At 53.1% G+C, this 22,123-nt stretch overlaps 2 protein-coding genes across 2 annotated transcripts in view; one reads left to right on the plus strand and one right to left on the minus strand.

Moving 5' to 3' along the window:
• The window catches only part of TNRC18 (trinucleotide repeat containing 18), a 40,538-nt gene extending 36,488 nt beyond the window's left edge, over positions 1 to 4,050 (plus strand). The window contains exons 27-30 of the mRNA XM_029957829.1: positions 1 to 19; positions 348 to 584; positions 1,054 to 1,128; positions 1,691 to 4,050. Coding sequence (XP_029813689.1) covers positions 1 to 19; positions 348 to 584; positions 1,054 to 1,128; positions 1,691 to 1,897 — 538 coding nt within the window. The 3' untranslated portion in view covers positions 1,898 to 4,050. The remainder of the gene's footprint in view (positions 20 to 347; positions 585 to 1,053; positions 1,129 to 1,690) is intronic.
• Positions 4,011 to 14,575, minus strand: SLC29A4 (solute carrier family 29 member 4). Its single transcript, XM_018067280.3, has 10 exons — positions 14,414 to 14,575; positions 8,878 to 9,009; positions 8,651 to 8,764; positions 8,443 to 8,571; positions 7,726 to 7,800; positions 7,128 to 7,393; positions 6,904 to 7,039; positions 6,302 to 6,489; positions 5,803 to 6,043; positions 4,011 to 5,728 (listed from the first exon to the last, which is right to left on the minus strand). Exons 1-10 carry the CDS (start codon positions 14,571 to 14,573, stop codon positions 5,586 to 5,588), a joined length of 1,584 nt encoding a protein of 527 aa, XP_017922769.2. The 5' UTR covers positions 14,574 to 14,575; the 3' UTR covers positions 4,011 to 5,585.
• Positions 14,576 to 22,123: the final 7,548 nt, after the last annotated feature.

Genomic DNA, 22,123 nt, shown 5'->3' on the forward strand with positions numbered 1-22,123 from the left:
GTTCGGGAAACCCACGCAGGTAAACGGAGTCTCTCCCGCTGCTCCGTAGAGCTCAGTGCTGATGTTTGCCTTCTGGTGCCTCTTACCCCTTCCCCTTCTCCTAGGTGGTGAAACTGCTGTCGTGGTGTGTCCTCAACCAAGGTCTCCAGTTTGCGGGAGGTTGGGGTTGGCCTTAGCTGTGTCTGGGGGAGCTGTCCTGCATGGCGTGTCCCTCTGGCCCAATTCTTGTGGGAATACTGTGGCCCTGCCAACACCAGATGGGTGCACGTGGGACAGGGCAAGCAGTTGTGGTTGGAGAAAACCTGGGTGGTCCCTGGCTGCTCACCTGCACAATCCTCTCTTGGCAGAGACGTGGAATGAAAGGGAAGGCCAGGAAGCTGTTCTACAAGGCCATCGTCCGGGGCAAGGAGATAATCCGCATCGGAGACTGTGCGGTTTTCCTCTCCGCCGGCCGCCCCAACCTGCCCTACATTGGCCGGATCCAGAGCATGTGGGAGTCCTGGGGGAACAACATGGTGGTCCGGGTCAAATGGTTCTATCACCCAGAAGAAACCAACCCTGGGAAGAAACTCAACGAGGGCAAGGTAGGCCGGTCTCCTTTGCTGAGAGGGCTGCAAAGCTCCTTGCTCCCTTTTGTTTCTTTCCAAGGATGAGGAAAACACCCCAGGCCCAGTTTCTTACTGGTACCCTGATGGGGGTGGTCCCATCCTTTCATGTTGTGGGGGGTTGGACGAGCTTGGTGTTTGCCCCTTGAACAGGGGAGCGGTGGGTTTTATCCTAATAGGAAATAAAGACTTCTGTGTTGGTCCAAAAAGAATGTCAAGAGCCAGATCAAGTCTTTACAGTGTAATAGTGACTGGCCTGGTGCTCAGAAACACTGAATTTTGCACACATGTGCTTTGTTTATAACAGGCTCTTAGGTTTTATTCCCAGTGACTGTGGGTGGGAGTTGAAGTTCCAAAGGCACATGAGATGGGCAGGAGGTGCTGGCATAGAAAAACAACTAATTCACCTGCTTTTCATTTCTGTTTCCTCTTTCCTTCTTGGGCGCAGCGCTGGGATCAGAAATCAGGCAGGAGTCTGTCCACAGCTTTGCAGGCATCCAACCAGAGGAAGGACTTTATGGAGGTTGGTCTGGCTGGGGAAAGGCTGGGAGGGAATGCTGGGCACCCTGTAACAAATGGTGGTGGGGAAATGCCCCCCAAACTTCTCTGGCTCTTGCTCTTTGCCTCAGCTGAGTCTGCAGTGTCCAGGACTTGGGATGATGTTTTCTGGGAGGATGGGAGTAGCTGCAGGTGCTGGGTATGGGTAGGAACAGTGGACTGGTATCCAGCACCCATCTTTGCATTTGTATCCTTGAAGTGAGGATGACAAACTCTGAGCCTTCACGTTCCCTGTACTTGTGCTTGGCAGCCACAGCATTCCCCTTGGTGGGAGCTGAGTGAAAGCCAGGGCTCAGGCTCAGCAGGCTGGATGGATTGTGTCCAGGCTGCCCATAGGCTGGTGCAGATTCTCATTGTCCCTCCCCTGGGCTGGCTGTTGGGATGAGTGGGAAGTTCTTGAGTGTGAGCAGAGCCCTGTCCTGTTGTGATGGGTGTTTTTCCTACATGTTGAAGACGATGCTGTTACTGCTGTGAGATCTAATTTCTCCTTTTCTTCCCACCTGCTTCCTTCTGTTCCTGCTGTGCAGCGAGCCCTCTACCAGTCCTCTCATGTGGATGAGAACGATGTCCAGACCATCTCACACAAGTGTCTTGTTGTTGGTCTGGATCAGTATGAGCAGATGCTAAAGACAAAGAAATACCAGGACAGTGAGGACCTCTACTACCTTGCAGGGACCTACGAGCCCACCACGGGCATGATCTTCAACACCGACGGGGTCCCTGTCATCTGCTGACCGCCCAGGGGACACGTGCCACCCCCTGGGAGGGACGGGACAAACCTGAGGACGTGCCTGTTCAGACGACATGATTGTTTCTTTCAATGCTCATTTCTGTGTCACACTACAGACAGGAGAGCGCGAGAGACGCGAGGAGGAAGGAGAGGGCTGAAGAAAGGGGTTGGGGAAGCAGTTACAGGACTCGGGGAAGATGCCCTTGGGTGTGGTGGTGGTGCTTGAACGCCCAAGGCTCTTCTGGAAGTGGCTTTAAGTAAGGTGACACTTGACCAACTTCTCCCTTCCTCCTTTTGGTCCAGGAAAGCACATGGGTCTCGTGATCATTTCACCAGCGGGACCCCCCGGCAGGAGGGATCCCTTTTGTGTCATTTGCCCCCGTCAGTAACTCGGAAGCCGCCCGTGTACGGAAGGACACCCGCTCACCTTCCACGTGCGCTCCTCTCCGTCCTTATATTCCCTTTCCTGCTTAGTTTCGCATGACCCTTTAGGAAGGACAGGGTGAAAGAGAAAGGAGATGAGTCTCTCTCAGCGCCTCGTCTCGATCCTCTCAGCGCCTTTTTGCGGTTCCCTTTCCCTGGAGGCCCCTCTGGCAGCATGGAGCATGGTGGGGCGGGGCTGGTCCCAGCAGAAGAGATCACCGGGATAGGAGGAGCCAGGTGGAAGAGGAGCCAACACCCAGTCTGGGATGCTGCCTTCCCACTGCCTCGAACAAACAGTCTGAACTCTCTTTTCATCGCTCTCTGTTCCTCCTGCCCTGGAAAGGTGCTGGGGGGAGCAAGCTTGTGGTGAGGGGGGTGACACTTGGCAAACAAAGAACTTGGAGTGTGCAGTGAAGGGGCAGGAAATGACTGGGGAAAAACTGCTGCTGCTCGGTGCTTGGAGGAGAGGAGACCACAGACCATTGGATTCCGGCATCCCTCACCCCCCTTTAGCCTCCATGCCTTGCCTGATCAGAGATGTGGAGCTGCTGGGAAGCCTTTGTCCATCATTTGAAGGGAATGGGGATGATGTATGAACCCGGCTGTGCCTGCCTGCAGCGTTCCCACAGCCAGAGCCCCGCTGCCACCTCGGGCTCAGGGAGGGGACCGCCCAGCTTGCTCCATCCAGCGGGCCTGACTCCCCACGGAGATGCTCACCCACCGTCTCGTTCCCACTGAGCACACGCCGGACCCGTGGCACCACCACCGCTGCTCCAGGGTTTTACACCTGCCCAGAGGGGACACTAGAGGAGAACCGGAGGAGAACGATGCACCATCCTTGCACTTAAAACAAAACTCCAAGAGACGCACTGATCTTTGCAACTACCGACTCGCACTACAGATCGCTGGGGCGCGGAGCGGGGCCCGGCTCGGCCCAGGCTCCGGTGGGGAGATGCTTAAGCCAAGGACAGATTGGAAACTCTCCACCCTGGTACCAGCTGTGTACCAGAGACTGGAGGCCAGGGCTCAGGGGAGAGGGACACCCCTGCAGAGTTACCCCTCATCCTTTAAACAAACCACACGGTGCTGAGCTCGTACCATCTCCACCCCGGGCCACCGGCGCCTCGGCACGGCGGACAGTGAACGGTTCTAGCCTGTACAGTTTTAATGTACCAAAAGACTCTTTAGCCCTCCTGTATTATAAGTCTTTAAATGGATTCAACTTTTTAATTATAAATATAAATATAAATATATATATATAAATATAAACTTTTTAAAACTGTGAAAAAAATTATGAAATTATAAAAAAGGAAAAAAAAAAAGAAAAAAACCCACAACGGCAGAAATGAACACAGTCTGACGTTTAGAATATTATTTTTTATTTCCTGTTGGATTGTGATTGTAAATGATCTGGGAACAGGCACACCCCCCCACGCTCAAAGTGTACTGTACTTCTAGAAGCAAATTGTGTGAGCATATTTTAAAGAGCGAGAGAGAGCGCGCGAGAGAGATTTTATGCTAATGTTAAATAGAAAGCACTTAAAACCCACTGCCTTCTATGGAACACAAGGATATTTCAGACAATCGAGAGGAAAGGAGAGCCAGGTTTTTGTCTTTTTTGTTTTGTTTTGTTTATGTTTTGTTTAAAACAATTTTTTTGGCATTCTGTTTGTTGGAGAACTCCGTGTGATCTTTTTTCATAAAAAAAAAAAAAAATTAATTGAAAAAAAGCAACCCAGCGAAGCATCTTTCTTTGTCTCGCTTGTCCTGACCGTGGGGTTTTTCTCCCCTTGGTGGCAACGATCACTTTTTGGCTCAGCCCCTGAATTGGGAAAAGACCCAACCCAAGTGCCAGTGTGGCTTTTCTGGGGAGAACCCGTCCATGTGATGTAGTGACAGGATGGGACCCCTGAGCAGAGGTCTCTGCTGGATGGGGGCCTGTGGGCAGGAGGTGCGAGTCCTTCCCGGGCCACCACACTCATGGCACCATGTGTTGAGGATGAAATGCTGGATTTGCTCTTTTTGGTGTGAGCTGCACCTCAGCCAGCGGGGAGCTTGGCATGGTGAGACCCTCCGGTGCTGGGGGGGCTGAGTCGGGGTGCCAAGCCCGGCACTCGCCGCCTCCTTGGGCTTGCTTCCCTGGGAGGGGGCACCCGCCAGCTCCTGGCACAGCGAGGTGCAGCCAGTCCCAAAAAGTGGTGTTGGCACCTTCTTCAGATCCTTTCTGCTCCTCTTGGCCCATTCCCTCTCCCACATGCTGCCCGCAGCAGTTTGCAGGCTGGCAGGGGTCCAGTGGGACCCAATGACAAGTCCAACCACCTCAGATGACAAAGGGGACCCTGGAGCTGGGGAGCAACACAAGAGACACCCCAAGACCCCACGGAACAGACAGCAGCATCATCTTTGTGTGTGTTTGCCAGCCCAGCCCGTCACCAGCAGCTAAGTGCCAGTGGCACACAAGTAAGGACCAGCCATCATTGCAAAGACATTTAATCATTTAGTCAGCATCAGTTATGTCCCTTGCAATAAATCTCAAAGCTCAGCAGTGGCCCGTGGGTGGCACTGGCAGTGCTGTAGCCTTGGGGACCCCCCAGCCCCATTGTAATGGGGCAGATTCACAGTGTGGGGTGGGGGAGAGGCAAGACCCTGCCTCTCCTGCAGTTTTGGGGGGGTGCAAAACAAGACACAAAAAAAAAAAAAAAAATCATTTTTTTCTCAACCAGCAGAACTGAATCGGCTCTTTTACACAGCAATTGGCATGTTTAGAGATGGATTGGGATTTCAAACCATTCTTGGTGAAAACCTGCAGCACCATCAGTGAAAAGTTGAGACCAACCTTCCTGGAGCCACTGGGGACTGAAGGAATGTTTCCTTCCTCTCTTGCTCCTTTTCTTCCTCACCAGCCCTCCATCGTCTTCCTCCCCAGCACTGGTCCTATTCCCTTTGGAATTTGGCAGTATTTTCTTCCTCCTGGCAATGGCTTGGCTCAAACAGAAGGTCCCCAGGGTCCACTGGGGAGCTGCACATCTCTGATGGGGATCCCCCCAAAAACAACAGGACTGTCCTCTGGGGTGGGAGGAATGTCACCCCAAGAAGTGACCCTGTGCAGTGCCTGTCTGGGCAGCACGGGCCTTTCTGGAATGCCACGGCCCTGTGCCCACAGGATGCCAGTCCCTGTCCACCCTGTCCCAGAGGAGGGACATGGGCCAAGTGGGGCGGTGGGGACAACGGTGGGAAAGAGGTCCCATCTTGTCCCCCCGCCCCAGGGCTCAGTACCCCAAGGTGAAGGAGCCGTTGGAGGTTTCGGTGTAGAAACAGGTGCTGTGGGAGGTACTGGTGAGGCTGTAGGCAAAGTACGCCACGGCCGAGCCCAGCGTCAAGCCTGTCATGTAGGACACGGTCATGGTGTTCCCTGTGGGAAGGGACACAGGGTGTCAGGGTGCTCTGGCCACCCCACCTGGGATTCCAGTGAGGACTAGGTCCTACCTGCCAGCTCCCGCTGCTCCGGGCTCACTTTTCCTGCAGCCAGGATCATGGGGACACTGCCGAAGTAGCCGTTGGTGATGCCCATGAGGAGGGAGAAGATGCAGGGCCAGGCAGGGTGACCGAAGGTGGGCTGCCCATTGGGGTAGACACACATGATGAAGAGGGGGATGAAGACCACGCGGAGGCAGGAGTAGACAAGGAGGTGGGTCCCTCTCCAGTCGTAGGGCAGGGCAGCCAGGATCTGCAGTGAGGGGGAGAGACTGTGTGGGGGGGTAAGAGGGCTGGGGAGGGCAAGAAGGTGCCCAAAATGAGGCAGCAAGGAGACGAGATGGTGGAAAGACCAACTGCTGCAGGAGCCCAGCCTCGGCCATGCTGAAGAGCAGCCTCATGGTCAGATACCCATGGGGTGGAGATAACCCTTGGTGGAGCCAAGTGGCTTAGAAAGAGGACACAGGAGGAGGACAGAGCCTCCCTGTGCTGGTGCTGGCCTCTCTCCTACCTTGCCGACGAAATCAGAGAGGTTGAAGATGGCCATGATGAGGATGGGGAGCCATTCCCCCAGAGTGCAGTTGTGGATCTCCGACTCCAGCCCGGGAAAGAGGCACAGCGTGATGAAGTAGGTCATGGCGATGGAGAGCATGTAGGCCCAGATGAGCCGGGACACGACGTAGCGGTAGAGCAGCATGTCTGGCAGGGACAGGCAGCACAGCTCAGAATGGTTTGGGTTGGAAGGGACCTTAAAGACCATCCTGTTCCACCCCCTGCCACGGACAGGGACACCTTCCACTAGACCAGGTTGCTCCAAGCCCCATCCAACCTGGCCTTGAACCCTTCCAGGCATGGAATAGCCACAGCTTCTCTGGGCAACCTGTGCCAGGGCCTCCCCACCCTCACAGGGAAGAATTTCTTCCCAACATCCAACCTTACCCTGCACTCTTGACAGTTTGAAGCCATTCCTCCATGCCTTTGTCAAAAGTCCCTCTCCAGCTTTGGGGGTGATCCTTCCCCATAACTCTGCATCACCAATCACCAACTCCACCCCACAAAATGCTGCAGACCCACCCCGTGGGCATGGCTCACCCCCCGAAGCCCACCACCCACCTCGGAAGCTGGGCCAGCTCCTCTTGATTTTGGGCCGAGGGACGTCGAAGCGCATGTAGGTGCCGCTGCCAGCCAGCTCAGCTTCGGGGCCCGGGCTGTCCCGGGGGGAGCTCGGCTGCCCCCGCTGCCGGTTCTCCTGGTTGGGGGGACAGGGGACAGCAGTGCTGAGCTCCAGTGGTGAGCGGAACCCCAGGGGCCAGCAGGGAGACCCACCCTCGGCTTACAAATCGGACATCCTCGGAGGTGACGTCGTGGTGGACCCGGTAGCCCGTCCCGGGGTCACCGGCCCCCCGCGTCTCGGGGAGGCCCTTGCGGGACCCGTCCGTGTAGTAGCGGACGAAGCGGGTGCGCTTCACCAGGAGGTGGAGGATGAAGCAGGTCAGCTCCATGCCGATGGAGATGAAGAAGAAGATGACGGTGTTCTCCTTCTCGTCCGACAGCAGCAGCTTGGTGAAGATGCGGCTGAGCGAGATGATGACCCCGGCGGTGCCTGGGAGTGTGGGAGACCTGTCAGTGCCGGGTCCTGCTGAGCCCCACACATCAGGGATCCCCATCGTCCCCCCAGTGCCTGGATGTGATACCTCCCCGTATGGAAGAGCTACCAGCAAAGATTTTGGGGTGATGAAGGTGGCTCCTGGCAGACATCCCCACTCCCAGCTTGGTGAGGCAGGGATTTAGAAACCATTAAACACTCTGGGGTGTCCCTGCTCTGCTGGAAACCCAGCTGGGGACAGTGGGGACCCAGGAGAACGTACAGGAGGGTCCCCCTGAGCAAGCCCATGTGGTGGGACATGGACACTGGCAGGGGTCATGGGTACTTACTCTCGCCTGTCATCACTCCCTGCGTGTAGCGCTTGGGCAGCAGCCCCGTGTAGCCGTAGAAGCTGGATTGCTGCACTTCAGGAGAGATACAAAGAGGGGAGAAGGAGGGATTTTTGCTGCAGCCAAAACATTGGGAAGGGGGAAGTAACCTCAGTGGGAGCCCAGATGCCGAGCCAACTGGGAGCTGCAGCATTCCCAAATTCTACCTGCCCCAAAAGCTGAAGGCTTTTTTCCCCCCTCTGGATGCCTCACCATGTCTGTTCCCACCACGATTAGCGACCAGGTGTGGGGGCTTGGGAAGCCACTATGGTGGCCCAAATCGGGGGTGTTGGTGGCCAATGCACAGTTTGGTGCTGGTGCCCCCGGCCAACCCTGTGGTGCCTGGACAGAGGTGGAGGGGGTGGAGCAGGGATACAAGCTTATAAGGATCAGGGCGAGAGGTAATCTCTGGATGCCTCACCATGTCTGTTCCCACCACGATTAGCGACCAGGTGTGGGGGCTTGGGAAGCCACTATGGTGGCCCAAATCGGGGGTGTTGGTGGCCAATGCACAGTTTGGTGTTGGTGCCCCCGGCCAACCCTGTGGTGCCTGGACAGAGGTGGAGGGGGTGGAGCAGGGATACAAGCTTATAAGGATCAGGGCGAGAGGTAATCCCAGGAGACCATGGCTCCGGAATGAGGCTGTTTCCCACCCCTACCTGTGCATGTCCCACATACCTGTGCAGCCAAAGGCCACCACCCCGACAGCCACCAGGTTGATGGCGTAGGCCTGCCTGCGGCTGAAGAGCTCCAGCCAGACATCGCAGATGCTGACAAACAGCAGGGGTCCCAGGGCAAAGAGATAGCCTGTGGGTGGGACACAGAGGCTGTGGCAGGGGGGCAGCACGGGGACAGCACTGCCGGGGGTGCAGGGTCCCCCACTCACCCACGGAGATCCGGGTGTGCAGGCTCAGCAGCTCCACCAGCGCATTGTTGAGGATCACGGCCACCAGGGCCACCAGGATGTAGGTGAGGCTCATGTCGAAGACAATGGAGGTCCCTGCAGAGAGGCAGGTGATGGGGGAGGGCAGGGATCCAGCTCCCCTGGAAGTGCAGCTGAGCTCTCTCCCAGTTTGGGGTGGCAGGGAAGTCCTACAGCTGCTGGAGACCTACCTGGATATTTATGGTGCAGGTAATCCACATCGGTGATAAAGCTGTTGTAGGGCAGGAGGAATCCCACCCCAGCCAGCAGCATGGCAAAATAAATCCCATGGTATCGATCCTGGGGCTCGGGATCCTCAGAAGCTGCCCCAAAAGGAGAAAGAAAGAGAAAAGACATGACAGTGGCACTGCTGCACCCCTGGGACCTGTGTCAGATCCCTGTTTTGGGGTGATGAAAGGTGCCTCCATAATCCAGCACCTTGCAGATCTCACAAATAAACAGTCCCAGCCCTGAGAAATTCCTTCCCTATATGTCAGGGTTGACAGAGAACCTGTGATGAGGAATTTTAACAACTTTTAGGAAATATTTACTGTAATGCCGGACGGAACAAAGGTAATGCAGCCCAGACCAAAGGTCACCAATCAAAATGTGTACAGTGTCACCAATAGCATGTCACAGCACGGACAGTGTCTTCAGTGTCACCAATAAGAGTGTGTGCAGTGTCTACAGTTTTTGATGCTTGAGACTTTTGACCAATTGTGTTGTGGCACGATAGTGTACAAAGAGTATAAAAGAAACACTTGAGAGCAATAAACAGCTTCCTGTTCACCTCACACCTGGACTGTGTCTGATATCTGTGTCGCTTTGGTCGTTCCGACATTAACAGCGACATTTGGTGACCCCGACGTGTTTGCAGTGTTGAAGAAAGATTTATCTCCAACTCTGAGAAAGAGTTTGGAGGGATTCCTCTCCGAGAGAGAGGAGCTGCCGTGACTTCCCTCCTAGAGGGGGAAAGAACAGAGGATTTACTCTCCTAGAGAGAGATTGGACCTGTGGGGCGAGGCACAGGGGGAACGGAGCCCGGTGAAGCTTGAGAGCGGGGCTGGATCCCGCCAAAAGGTCCGGACCTGAACTTTTAGAACCCTCATTAGGTAAGCTAACAGGGGTGCCACCGGGGACTATATTTTAACAATGGGACAGCACATAACGAAGGAGGAAAGTGTAGCTCTATCTACGTGGAAATCCCTCCTTAACCGAAAGAATGTCCAGGTTGCTGAATTTAATTTACAACGTGTGCTGTTACAGTACTGAAAATAAAGCTTTGAAGCTACTACGTTAAGTTGCATTTCGTGTGTTTGCCTGACACTTGCTCCGTGAGACTTTGAAAGATTTAGAAGCGTACGGGAGGTAACGATCTATGCAATAATTCATATAAGACCTAAAACTCTGAAACGCAGTTGCCCAGAAAGATAAGCAGGTTGCCGATGTAACAAATTGTCCTTGAACTACACCTCCAAGCAAAAAATGCAGAAAAAATTAATAATTCACTCCCGGAGGCAGAAAAGAAGTAAGGACCCCCCCTCTCCATTGCCACAGCTGCAGAAAAAAACAGTTTTTCCACCAGATTACTCCACCGAGAAAACAACTAAGAAAAGAAATCCAAGTCAAGATTTATAAGCGAATGGAGAGGGACAGAGATAAATTAGAACAGTGGGGGCTGGGCAGAAAACAAGACAGCAAAGCCCATCCCTGTATAAGCCTTCGAACTTAAAAGTCAGCATCTACCTCCTCTTCTTGCTTCTTCGCAGCCTGAGTTACCTATTTTTTGTTCATGTACTAATTGGCTGTTTCAGTCTCACAATGTGTGTAAGATGAAACACAGAAAAATATGCAACAAATCAAGTTTGGTGTCATGGAAGCCTGAAGAGGACGATCCCTACTGGGGGGTGGAAAGAAAAGGGGAGGCAAAAAACTGCCTTCTGATATTTCTGTTAATTCTCATGTTAACTGTAGTGTCTGTGGAATGTGTTTTTGTGAGCTCACAATATTATTGTTACTGTGTGTGTGTATGTGAAGAAACAAAGTTCTTTGCCAGGAGAAAAAGGAAAAACTAAAGTAAAAAGCCTTCTCTTGAAAAGATTCAACCTTGCCAGGGAAAGAAACAGAGTGTATTTTGCATGATAGAGACGGTCTGTTGCTTGGTAACTAAGCAAAAACTTTATTCACTCCCTCAGAGCTGGGAGGGGAATGAAAATATCCCGGTTTGTAAAAATTGCAACTTTGTAACCTTCTGATTGGAGAAAGAAATTGTCTTACAATTTCATAACATAGTCTCACTAACTGTTTTCTGAAGTTGTTCATTAAAATAACCAAACTTGTTTTAGAATGCATACATAAATGTAATGGAGAAATAGAGTTTTTAAAGTAACTGCTGACAACTGTCTGTGATAAGAAAATTCCAGTGTGTGTGGGGGGAGTGATTCTCCGGCAGAGCTGCTAAGCACAGCTGCTCTACCTTCCCTCTTCCCCCCTGCTCAAACAGCTCTGTAAATATTCTTTTGTTGCTTCTGTATTTTACAGATAGCTTTAAGGTAGATTTTTTTGGTGGAATACCTAGCTCAAAAATATCTTATTTGACAGGGGCAGTTTTTGCCAGAGCAAAAAGGGAAAAATAAATAAACTGTTTCTAGCTGGAAGTTTCCACCTTTGTGGAAAGAGAGATAAAATCTAAAGATATAATACAGGAAACTGCCTAACAACAGGCAGTGTTTCAAGTTTAAACTGCATCTGTCCTAGTCCCTGTGCTAAGCAGCAGAGGTGTGTCCCTGTTATAGGTGACAAGCTTAAACCAGAACTGTTGCTGCTTTGCCAGGTGTGCATTCTGGATCCCCTGGTATACTCTTATGAGCTAAACCCTAGTTTAAAACAACCCGAGTGAGTTTTACTGTGGCTTTATGTAAATTGCTAAAGTTGAAAGCTACTTTAAGAGTGTTAACTTCTTAAATACGTCGATGTAAGTTAAACTGTTACACCTATTTTGTTTAAATAAGATGTTTAAAGTTTTCACGCATATCCCAGAAAAATGTATAAATATCAGCAAAAATTCAGAATTAGCTGCTTATAAATCCTAGCTGATCATATTGTTTCAGAGGCTGGGTGAGACTGCTTAAGTTTTAAAAAGGACATGACTGTTCTCCAGTTTCATTTTTTACATTCAGAGAGGCAGGAATCTGCCCTATGAATTTGTGAATCCTGTTCAAATCCCAAGCCATGCGTGGCTTGATAACAGAAAAGATATAAAACTATATTTAATCCAATTATGCAACTAAGACCCTTATAAAAATCAGTAATCCCATCCTCTGAAAGATTTCCATATGCTGGAATTTTGAACAGCCAATTGTTTCTTCATAATGAAAGCTGCTATTTGCTTTTATTGAAGTTACAGTGACCTTCCTGAAATTCAGTGTGTTTTACTTTACAATAGGAGAGAATTGTTCTGCAGTACAACATGATAAAATGATGCTCAAAATGATAAAAACAAAGTAAAAGGAAATACAGAAGTTAGAGACATAAAAAGATGAGTTAAAATTAAATGTGATTGTTCTAACCAATGTTATTTGAGAAGCAGGATTGAAGAATGCTCCAGGAAAAATTCAAAAAACCAAGCCATAGAACCTATCTCCAACAGAGAGAATTACACTGCAAAGAATCATCTCTAGGCCTTCAGCTTCAAAGAAAAACTGCAAAATTACCCACAATAAGCACTTAAAACTGACGGAACTATTAATAACAAATTTGCGAGTTTTGTCTTAAAGGTGAAGAACAATTAAAAGAAGCAGATGAACAAGAGCCAAGAGTTGATTACATCTCAGACATCAGGGACAACTTGGACTGACTTCTCACAGAAGACACTGGAACTAAAAATAAGATCGAGTAGAGTATATAACGCATGATGTGTAATTTCTCTTGATGTTCCTTGGTCATCTCCTTTAGAATGCTCTGTATGTAATACTGTCTTCTTAACTTTGACTTAACTGGAAGTTAGTACCCGAAATGAAATAGCATCAATAACAAATAATGGTTATAACAGTGGAACTTGGGTTGTGAAACAAATTGGGTGCATTTCAGTTGGAAATTGAAGGTGTACGGGCATTACTTCCTTATATTCTTTTAACTCAAATGACATTGTTTTTATTGTGCTGTGTAGAAAAATCAAATTACTGCAAGATACAGATATGCAGAGATTCCTAACTCACTCGTAGGACAAATTGTTGTCAAGAAAACATTTTGCACATCAAATGAACATTTTAAAATATAAAAAGGGGGGAAAGAGACTATGCAGGCACATAAACAGATGCTAAATCAGAATAGATCTCATTTAAATTTGTTAGGCCTTATATTCCTTGTATGTATTCCTTTTCAAGCCAGGTACAGTTGTTAGACGTGACTGCCAAAGATGACAAACTGAGAAGTACAAAGCCAATAACTACTTAAAATGTAAACTGTGTAATTAAAATGTAAAAGTATAATAGAAATTCCAGCTATACGTGAGTGAAGAGTGACTGAGGTGGCCACCAATGAATGACTGAAGAGAGATTGTGTGTGAGAGAGAGACTGTGTAGAGATATGTGTGTTCCAATATACGTGTGTGCAAACTTAACAATGCTTTTGTATTGGAGTGCTGAGACTTCGGGGGAATGTATTACATGGATCTCTTGGACTGTAGTGAATCCTTATTTTGACTAGTGGATGAGCTCTCTGGATTCTTTCTTGGTGAGATGTTGTTGCTGTGTTTCTTTTTAGCTTTGGATCAGGGGTTACCAATGCCGGTGCCTTGCTTGACCAGCCTGTTGCAAAGGGCCCTGCAACAGACTGTCAAAGCCATCTTTGTGGCATAAAATAAAAAAAGAGGGGGAATTGTCGGGGTTGACAGAGAACCTGTCAGCAGCCTGGCAATTAGTGATGAGGAATTTTAACAACTTTTAGGAAATATTTACTGTAATGCCGGACGGAACAAACGTAATGCAGCCCAGACCAAAGGTCACCAATCAAAATGTGTACAGTGTCACCAATAGCATGTCACAGCATGGACAGGGTCTTCAGTGTCACCAATAAGAGTGTGTGCAGTGTCTACAGTTTTTGATGCTTGAGACTTTTGACCAATTGTGTTGTGGCATGATAGTGTACAAAGAGTATAAAAGAAACACTTGAGAGCAATAAAGAGCTTCCTGTTCACCTCACACCTGGACTACGTCTGATATCTGTGTCGCTTTGGCCGTTCCGACATTAACAGCGACACCTAAATAAAGACATTTCAGTGAGAGACCCAGGAGGCAGGAAAACACCCGGGCTTCAAGGGCTGATTGAGTTTTAATTGCAGATGAATAAGCTGAGAGCCAGACAGTGCTGCAGGAGGGGTCGAGGCGGGTGTGGAGGTGGACAGGGACACCTCAGGATGTGGAGCAGGGCTGGGGTAAATCCCAGGAGCACTCTTGATTGCTGCATGGAGAAAGGTGAAGCTGCAGGCTGCAGGCAGGAGAACCAGGGCACAAAACCTCAACTCCTTACCAGCCTGCAGAGCCCACTGCCACGGGATGTGCTGGTTGGCTCACATGGGTACAAAGAGGGATGAAAAAAGGTGTTGGCCAATTTTGTGGCATTTCAGGCCATTTGTGGCTATTAAACCCATCCCAGGAAGCCCCTAAATGGGTGGGAACTCAGCAGGGAACCCAGCAGGTGATCAGGTCGGGCCGTGCCTGCCCTCACCTGGCTCCATGAAGGTGAGGACGCCCTTGGCCTGGCTGCCCCTCTGCAGCTCGTCCTCCTCCAGCTGGTAGCTGTCGAAGCTGAAGCTCATCACCACGTTGCCCTCGGGCGTCCCCGCCGGGCTCAGCTCCTTGAAGCGCTCGGCTCCCACAGAGCCCATCCTGGACAACCTGGGAGGGAGAGCAGTTACACCCCCGGGGCACACAGGTGGGTCCTGGCTCCTGTGTCCCCCCTGGGGATCATCCCCTGGGTGATGCCAGGGGTCTACAAGGGACGATGGCATAACCCTGAGTATTGCCACCTCACAGTATCACAGTGGCTCCCATGCTTTTTCCACCTGGGAAGACGATTTCCCTGAGGAGAATGGGATCCCTTGACCCACTGGGCAGGAGTTTGGGTTTGCAGTGCCTGTGGGGGATCCACATAAGTCACCCTCAAGGCACAGCACTCCCCCCAGCCTGGCTCAGCACATCCCTGGGATGCTGCTGAAGATGAAACGCTGCTGTGATTTCCAAAAGCAATTAGAGAAATTAATGGATGAAAATCACTCATGGAGGGTGGCTGCGGGGAAGGTCCTGGCTGCTGTGGGAAGCCCTCGCTCTCCTCAGGCAGCACAGCTTGCTCTGGTTTATGCCCTTGTCAGCATCTCTGGTGCCTGGGGCTGGGGCAGTCACTGGCCTGGGCAGACACACTCCTGCAGCCTTTCCAGGGAGAGGACGGGATGAGACCCTGCTTTTTTTTTTATCTGCTTCTCTGAGGGACCACAGCATAGCATGGAGCTGCTCAGAGAGCTGCCAGAGAGACCCCAGCATCATGCTCGTGAGGGTCCTCACTGAATGCATCTCAAGATGAGCTCCCCAAACACTTTACATCCTCCAGTGAGCCCCCCCCAAACATCCAAAACAGGGTTCATCCCTCTGGGGCCCTGTGGAGCAGCCCAGAGGGGCTACTCTGAATTCCTGGCACCAGTTGCTGGATGCCACCCTACCCCCAGCCCACCTCCTGCAGAGCCCCCAGGCATCGGGGGGGAGGGAAAAAAAAAATCTCCTCCAAGGCAGCAGGTTGAGGCAGGCAGGGGAGGAAAAATCAATGACACTGATTTCTTTGGTCTCCCTGCCAGACATGGCGTTTGCAGGAGCACAGAGGTTTTCCAGCGTCTCCCCAGCTGCCAAGATGGGGAGGATGCTGGAGGACCCCTGGGGTGAGGGCAAACGTGGTGCCCACAGACCCTGTGAGTGAATTTCTGGAGCCTAAAATGCATCTCTCGCTGTAGGGACGATGGCACAGGGCAGCACTGCCCCCGAGGCTCTGCCGAGGTCACAGCACTGGTTGAGGGGCTGGGCTGGAGTCCCTACCCTGCACCAACCAGGGTCGGCCCCAAGAGGCCCCGTCCCAGAGCCCCGCGGGATGAAGAATCCAGCAGGCACGTTTTGGTTGGGGACACTGCTCCATCCTGCTGCTCCCAGAGGAGCTGGCTGTGATTCCCTTCATCCAGCACCCTCCTGTGCCTGGTGCCACCCCAGGCAATAAAACCCGGCAGGAAGCATCTCCTGGGATGCCGGGAAAGCCTGTTGCAGGGTTTTTCCATAATAGAAATCCCAGCTGGAGAACATACTGGCTGGAAACGTCTTGTCCCTACTGTGTGTGGCCCAAACTTCTCGGGGCCAGGAGCAGAGCAGGATGCGGGATGCACTGCCCAGCCGTGGAGCTGGACCAGCCTCCGGCACACTCCGCCTCACGCCTCACTCCCCCGAGCATCCCTGCGCTGCTGTGAATTGGATTTTCTCTTCCCGTTGGATTTATATCCATGCCCCTCTGGATTTACACCCTGCCGCCCCTCTGCACCCAGAGTGCGAGCAGAGAGGCTTTCTCCGTCAAGGGCACGGGTCGGAGGTCTAACCCGGGGGGAGCCCCTGCCCCGCTGCTCTGGGTGACCCCCGGGCACCGCAGACCCCCCCATTGGGGCAGGGAAGCGATCTTCGCCCTGCCAAAAGGGTCTCCGACATCTTGCCAGCGGCGAAGTTGCCACAAACGGGGTTCATTCAGTAACCCCCGTCCCCCGGGCTGAAGGAGAAGCTCCTGGCCAGGGGGGGAGCGCAGGGACCTCGGTCCCGGCCGCGCCCGGAGGATGCTCTTGGGGGGCCAGGGGAGGATGCTCAGAGAGGGGCCAGGGCGGGCAGGGCCCCGGCGGGCGGCGGCTCCCCCTGCTCTCCCCCCGCTCCCCGGCGGTCCCGGCCGAACCCCCCAACAGGTCGCGGCGGTTTCTTACCTCTCTCCGCCGCGGTGGCTTGGCGGCACGCGCTGGCCGCGCCCCGCTCAGGCCCCGGCGGCCGCGGCCCCGCCGCATCCGGAGGTCCAGCGGGAAGGGGCCGTGACCGAGTGCGGCGCGGCGGGGATGCGGGCGGCGGCCGGCTTACTGCGTCCCCGCAGGCTCTGCCTCCCGCCCCCCCGCCCGGCCCCCCGCTCCTCCTCCGAGCCCCCGCACCGGCCCCGGGGCCGCGGGAGAGGCTTTCCCGATGATCGGAGCACGCCCATACCCCCCTGGCTGTAGGCACCGCCTGTAGGTACCGCCTATAGGTACCGCCTGTAGGTACCGTTTATAGGTACCGCCTGTAGGTGCAGCCTATGGGTGCCTTAGGGGGATTTCGGAGGCCCGGAGCTAATTGCAAAGAGATTAATTGGGAAGAAAGCTCGGTAATTCCATTCAGGGCACGAGTGCTGCAGGGACAGGATCATTCCTGCCCTGCGATGGGTTTTGGCATAAGAGGGGCTGAATAGGTCAGCAGGATGGATGGATGGATGGATGGATGGATGGATGGATGGATGGATTGCAATTCTGGATAGCAGAACACAACAATCCCCCAGATTTTTGAAGAAGCAACTGGGAGGTCTCTGTTCTCCAGCATAACCAGAGGGTGGGAGCAGAGGAGGAAGGGAATTAGCAGCATGGGGTGGTGGGGATTTCTGTCCAGGGAAAGGATGTGTGTCCCCAAGGTGGGTGCTCCAGGAAGGGACCCCGCGGGTGTCCCCACCCCTCCTGGGTTGGGTGAGCTGGCCAAGGCTGCAGGATCCATCACTGGGATTTGATGCTATTGTGTTTTCTCCCAGGGAGGGACACAGCAGGTGTCCCTCTGAACTAGGTGAGAGCTCTGAGGGACCAGGCCCTGCTGTGCTCTCCCCACCTGGAGCACGGGAGGATGGAGGCAGCGGGAAGGAGGAGAGGAGCCGTCCCTGCTCGCACACCGTGACTGCACCGCGCCAGGCTGTGAATTACAATCTCCTCGCAGTCAATAAATGCTGCGTTGTGTAAATCAGCGCGGGGCCGGCGGGATGTGCTGCCGCTGCTGCTGCTGCTGCTCACGCCAGAGGAAATTAGAGACAAAACCGCCTGTGCCGCCTCAGCCCTTCTGCCGGGAGAGGGGCTGAGCAAAGGGTCTTCTGCAAATACATCGCAGGGAGGAAAACAGGCCAGGTGGAAATTTCCATCTTTCCTCCTTGGCTGAAATAGCCAGATTTTGGCTCAGAGCACACCCGGTTGCTGTGCCGAGCTCTGCCCGGAGCCAGGGCTCAGCCTTCCCCCCTCCCCTCTGGGCTGAGCACCTGCACAGCTCCGTGCGCTGGTGCAAGGGGGGATTTTTTGGGCTGCTTGCTTGGGCCGAGTTTGCTCAGCTCTCATTTCATAGTGTCTCTGTAAAACCTCCAAGCACCTCACTCAATTTGGGGTACATCCCCTTGCCCTACCCCAGACCCCGTCATCCCCTTCCAGGTGCCTCGGAAATGTAAGAAAAGGGAGTAACAGTGATGGGGGTTCCCTGGCCGTGGTTGCTGCTGGTTGGCACCCAGACAGTGTGAATGCTCCATGAAAAGAGCAGGATGAGCTGCAGCATATGTGCACCCGCCTTTTCCCAGCGCTCGCCAGGAAGCATTACTCACCACAGGGATTCTCCCCAGGACCTGGTTTTCCCCATCCAAAAGCCCCAGGAATAGAACCGGGGGGGGGGGGTGTCCCTTAAAAGCAACTGAACTGAGGGGATGTCTCAGCTCCCAAATGGATGTGGTGTTCTCCGAGCCATGGGGAGTTGCTGTGACCAAACACTTCGTGGAAAAGCGTTTGCCACAATTTTTAACATCCTGTCTAAAATTACATGATCAAGAGATCCCCATTTTGGGGGACAAAGGAGTTTCCTTTGAGTTCTTTCTCCTGCAGGTGTGACAAAGCCGTACTGGGGTACCTGAGGAAACTGCTACAGCTTGGAGGGCTGTGGGGGACCACAGGAAGATGAATCCATCCCAACTTCCCTGAGTGCTTTCTCTCTGCTTTCCCCACTCCCAAGGGTAGCGTTGTGCTAGACCCAAACAACCCTGTCCCCTATGCCAAAGTGCCCAAGGTGCCCCCTGAGCATGGGCAGGCTCAGCTGCCTCTGCCCAGCAGGGGCATGGGGGGTTCCATGGGCTGGGCTCTCCTGGAGTTTTGCTGGGCTCTTCAATTTTTTAAGCTGGTCCTGAATAATTCAGCTCCCATATAGCTGGCTCGAGTTTGGTGAGCTTGGATGCTCCTTGGGTTTCTGCTTGACCCACTTTAACAGCCAGGAAAACCAGCCAGGCATGATGCTCCTGGTCCCAGGCTTCCTGGTCCCTGTGGTAGGAGGGACATTCCCACACACACAGCACATTCCACATCCTGGAGTCTACCCCTGCACCCTGCATCCAACATCCACAGTGCATCCTTCACCCACACTGCAGATTTTTAGAGGTATTTTTGCCTTCTTCCCTTTTCCTGCCTCCCTCTGCTGTCCCGTGGCTCCCAGCACGAGCAGGAGCATCCCCACAGAGTTTGCAGGATTATGAGGAGGGATTTGCTTGGCTCCATGAACCAACCAACACCCTGTGGCCACCTCTCCACAGCTCCTTGTTATGTAGAGCCTCACCTCACTCTCCTGGAGCCTGGACCAACACTGACTAATCCCACTGGCAGAATAAGGAGCTGCTGATTCATTTGGCTCCGAGACGCCGGATTAGGATGATCTCCAGAAATGCCCTGTATTGATTTTTTTTTCTTGCCTTTCCACTGGAGTCAAATGTTATTAATCGTTGCTCATGCAGAGGAGAGAGGAAGGAGAGACCTTTCAGATGTCTGCACACCTGAAAGGTCCCACCACACTGCCAAAAACCTTAAACCCTTGAGGACCCCGGGAAGGGGCCGTCCCTGCTGTCCCCATCCCTGTGGACACAGCCACGAGCCATCCCTCAGTTAAGGAGCTCCTTAACCAAGCTCTGCTCACCCTGCTGGGGTGCCCTGAGTGTTCCATGCCCAATGTCCCCTCTGCACCAGCCAGGGTGGGTGACACTGTTCCTGTGACTGCTGAGCAGAGGGGACCAGGCAAAGGGATGAAACATCTGAGCTCCCCCTCCCATTCCCCTGTGCTCAGTGCTCCCAGGAGTGCTGCACATCCATCTTTTCCGCTTCACGGGAAGAGGAGGCCGGTCTTAAGCCTGAAATCCCCTCTTGGAAAAGCTCCTCTAAATAGCATCGCATCCTTCGCATCCTTCCCCAGGGTCTGCTCCCAACGCCGGCCGAGCGTGTCGTGCCGGCACCGGGAGCGTCCTCGGCAGCAGCGGCTTTGCACGGAGACGGCGGGGATTAATCAGGGATGTTGCCTCTTGGCCAGAGTCACACTTGGGGGATTATTGGGGCCTGCAAGGAGCGGGGAGTAGCCAGGGAATTTGTTCAATGCAAGTGGAGGGGTTGGTTTGTCACAATCCGATTGCAGGCGAACAGAAATCCCTAGTGCTGGCGGGAGCTCAGCACTGGAGGCCGCAGGGATTAAATGGTTTTCCCCCAAGCTTTGCAGCAGAACTGGGGCGGGAGGAGACGCTCTAAACCCAAAGCTCTGAGTTTAAAAGCTCCAGGGAGATGCAGGGGCTGAACTGAGCATCAGCTTTGGGGCACCCAGCCCTCCTCCCAAGGCCAAGAATGAAATTCTTCCACATGGATGCCCCAGTTCTCCTTCAAGGCATTACTCTGTGCATCCCTCCTGCCCTGAAACCAGCCTGGGAGAGCTGGAGAAACCCTGAGAGGATACTCATGGCCTTTGCATTCCCCTTGCTCCTCTTTGTTGGAACAGATTTGCATCCATCACTAATTAATCCAAGATGAGCTCCTAATTCAGCTCCTTGATTGCAACTTTGCATAATTGCTGCATGCAGAGGCAGAGCGGCAGGACAGGGTAAAAAAGGAGACAATCAGCGGTGGGTGTAGAGGAAACAACACCAGGAAGGGCCAGTTCAGCTCCCTCCCACTCACCAGCCTACAGACCCAGGCTGGGAGAGATTTTTCACGGGAAGGAGAAAATGGTGACCCTTGGATGGGGGTTTTCCCCTATGCTGGGCTCACACTCGCCAGCAGCCACAAAACCTTCAGACAACGGGCAAACCAGGAATTACAGGACAGCTCTTTTCACTATTCCCATCATGGCACCACAAGCTGCATGGTACCTCCTCCTCATGCTCCTCTTTCCCCAGAGTCCAAGCAGCTGCCAGAAGGTTTCAGAGTGAATGCTCCACCAAGGTGAGTGAGGTAATAACATCCCCCAGAGCTGGGGCCCCAGGCTTCTCCCCCAGTCACTGGGGACATCAGACCCATGGCCATGAAGGCTGTTAAACCCCTCTCACCCCACAAAAAACAAGGCCAACCAGAGCACAACAAGCCAGGCTGTTCCAGAAAACCAGCGGCGCAAGGGAGGCTGGGCATGGGGATGGGCTGAGCTGACCTCAACCCTTGGTGGCACAATAAGTGGGAAAAAAACCCTGCTTTTCCTGCTGGTGATGCCAAAGCCATTCCCATAGGGCTCTGGGGCCAGGTGGGCACCCAGGTGTGATGCACCCACTGCCACATGGGCAGGAGATGTGCACACAAATCAACGCTGGTATTGGCTCATGGGTTATTTCACCATTTCCCTCTTCCCCCTCCACTCACATCCCACCCACAGACATTCCCTCCTCCCCCAGTTTAACACCTCCACACCCCCCGAAAGCTGAGCGACAGGGCTGCAAACAGCGGCAGACAGGGCGGCCCCGCGCTCCCTATTCACGCTCCACCCCGCGAAAGAAAAGAGCTACTTTCAGCTCCAGCCTTTTCTCTAAAGAAATGCAGCTCCCAGCGCAGGGGCCCCTTCCCTGGCCCCATGGCGGGGGCTGAAAGGGGGTTTGGGCGGCCAGGCTGGCCCCACCACCCCTCTTAATCAGCCGGGGCATGCATGAAGCCTAATGCTGTCGTGAAGATTTGGGCACTATTGACACACACGGCGCATTAAACGCCTTACGGGGGATTTGCATAAGCTCGGGGAGGGAGGAAGAGCGCGGAGAAAAGTGTCGACAATGGGAAAGTAAATGCATTAAAGTGCTTAGGGGGGAAAAAAATCTGATAAAGGAATAAACCATTTAAGGGAATATATTACTCATAGCCCCGTTATTCAAATCCTGCCTTATAGGAAATCCTCTTAAAGCGATCACCTGATTGTGTGTTAAATTCCTAATTGAATAATAAAAGAATTATGTATTTCTTCCATAACGGCACAAAGGCGGGAGCCCACGCGGGTGCTCGCTGAGGGGGGAACTGGGGGCAAGGGAGATGGGGGAGAGGGGTCCTGGGGCAGCAGCAGCATCCAGGAGGGATGTGATGGGAGATCTGGGGCCGAGAGAGGATCGGGA

Source organism: Manacus vitellinus, unplaced genomic scaffold (genome assembly GCF_001715985.3).
Source record: "Manacus vitellinus isolate BGI_N305 unplaced genomic scaffold, ASM171598v3 scaffold_12_pilon, whole genome shotgun sequence".
NCBI classification, from domain to species: Eukaryota; Metazoa; Chordata; class Aves; order Passeriformes; family Pipridae; genus Manacus; species Manacus vitellinus.

What these genes read in the sequence shown, in the direction of transcription:
- SLC29A4 (XM_018067280.3), bottom strand. Translation starts at nt 14,573, where the DNA reads ATGGGCTCTGTGGGAGCCGAGCGCTTCAAGGAGCTGAGCCCGGCGGGG. An exon ending in GAGCTGGCCCAGCTTCCGAG is followed by an intron (nt 6,490 to 6,903) that starts GTGGGTGGTGGG and finishes TGTCCCTGCCAG; the next exon opens with ACATGCTGCTCTACCGCTAC. An exon ending in GGAGCAGCGGGAGCTGGCAG is followed by an intron (nt 5,729 to 5,802) that starts GTAGGACCTAGT and finishes CCCTTCCCACAG; the next exon opens with GGAACACCATGACCGTGTCC.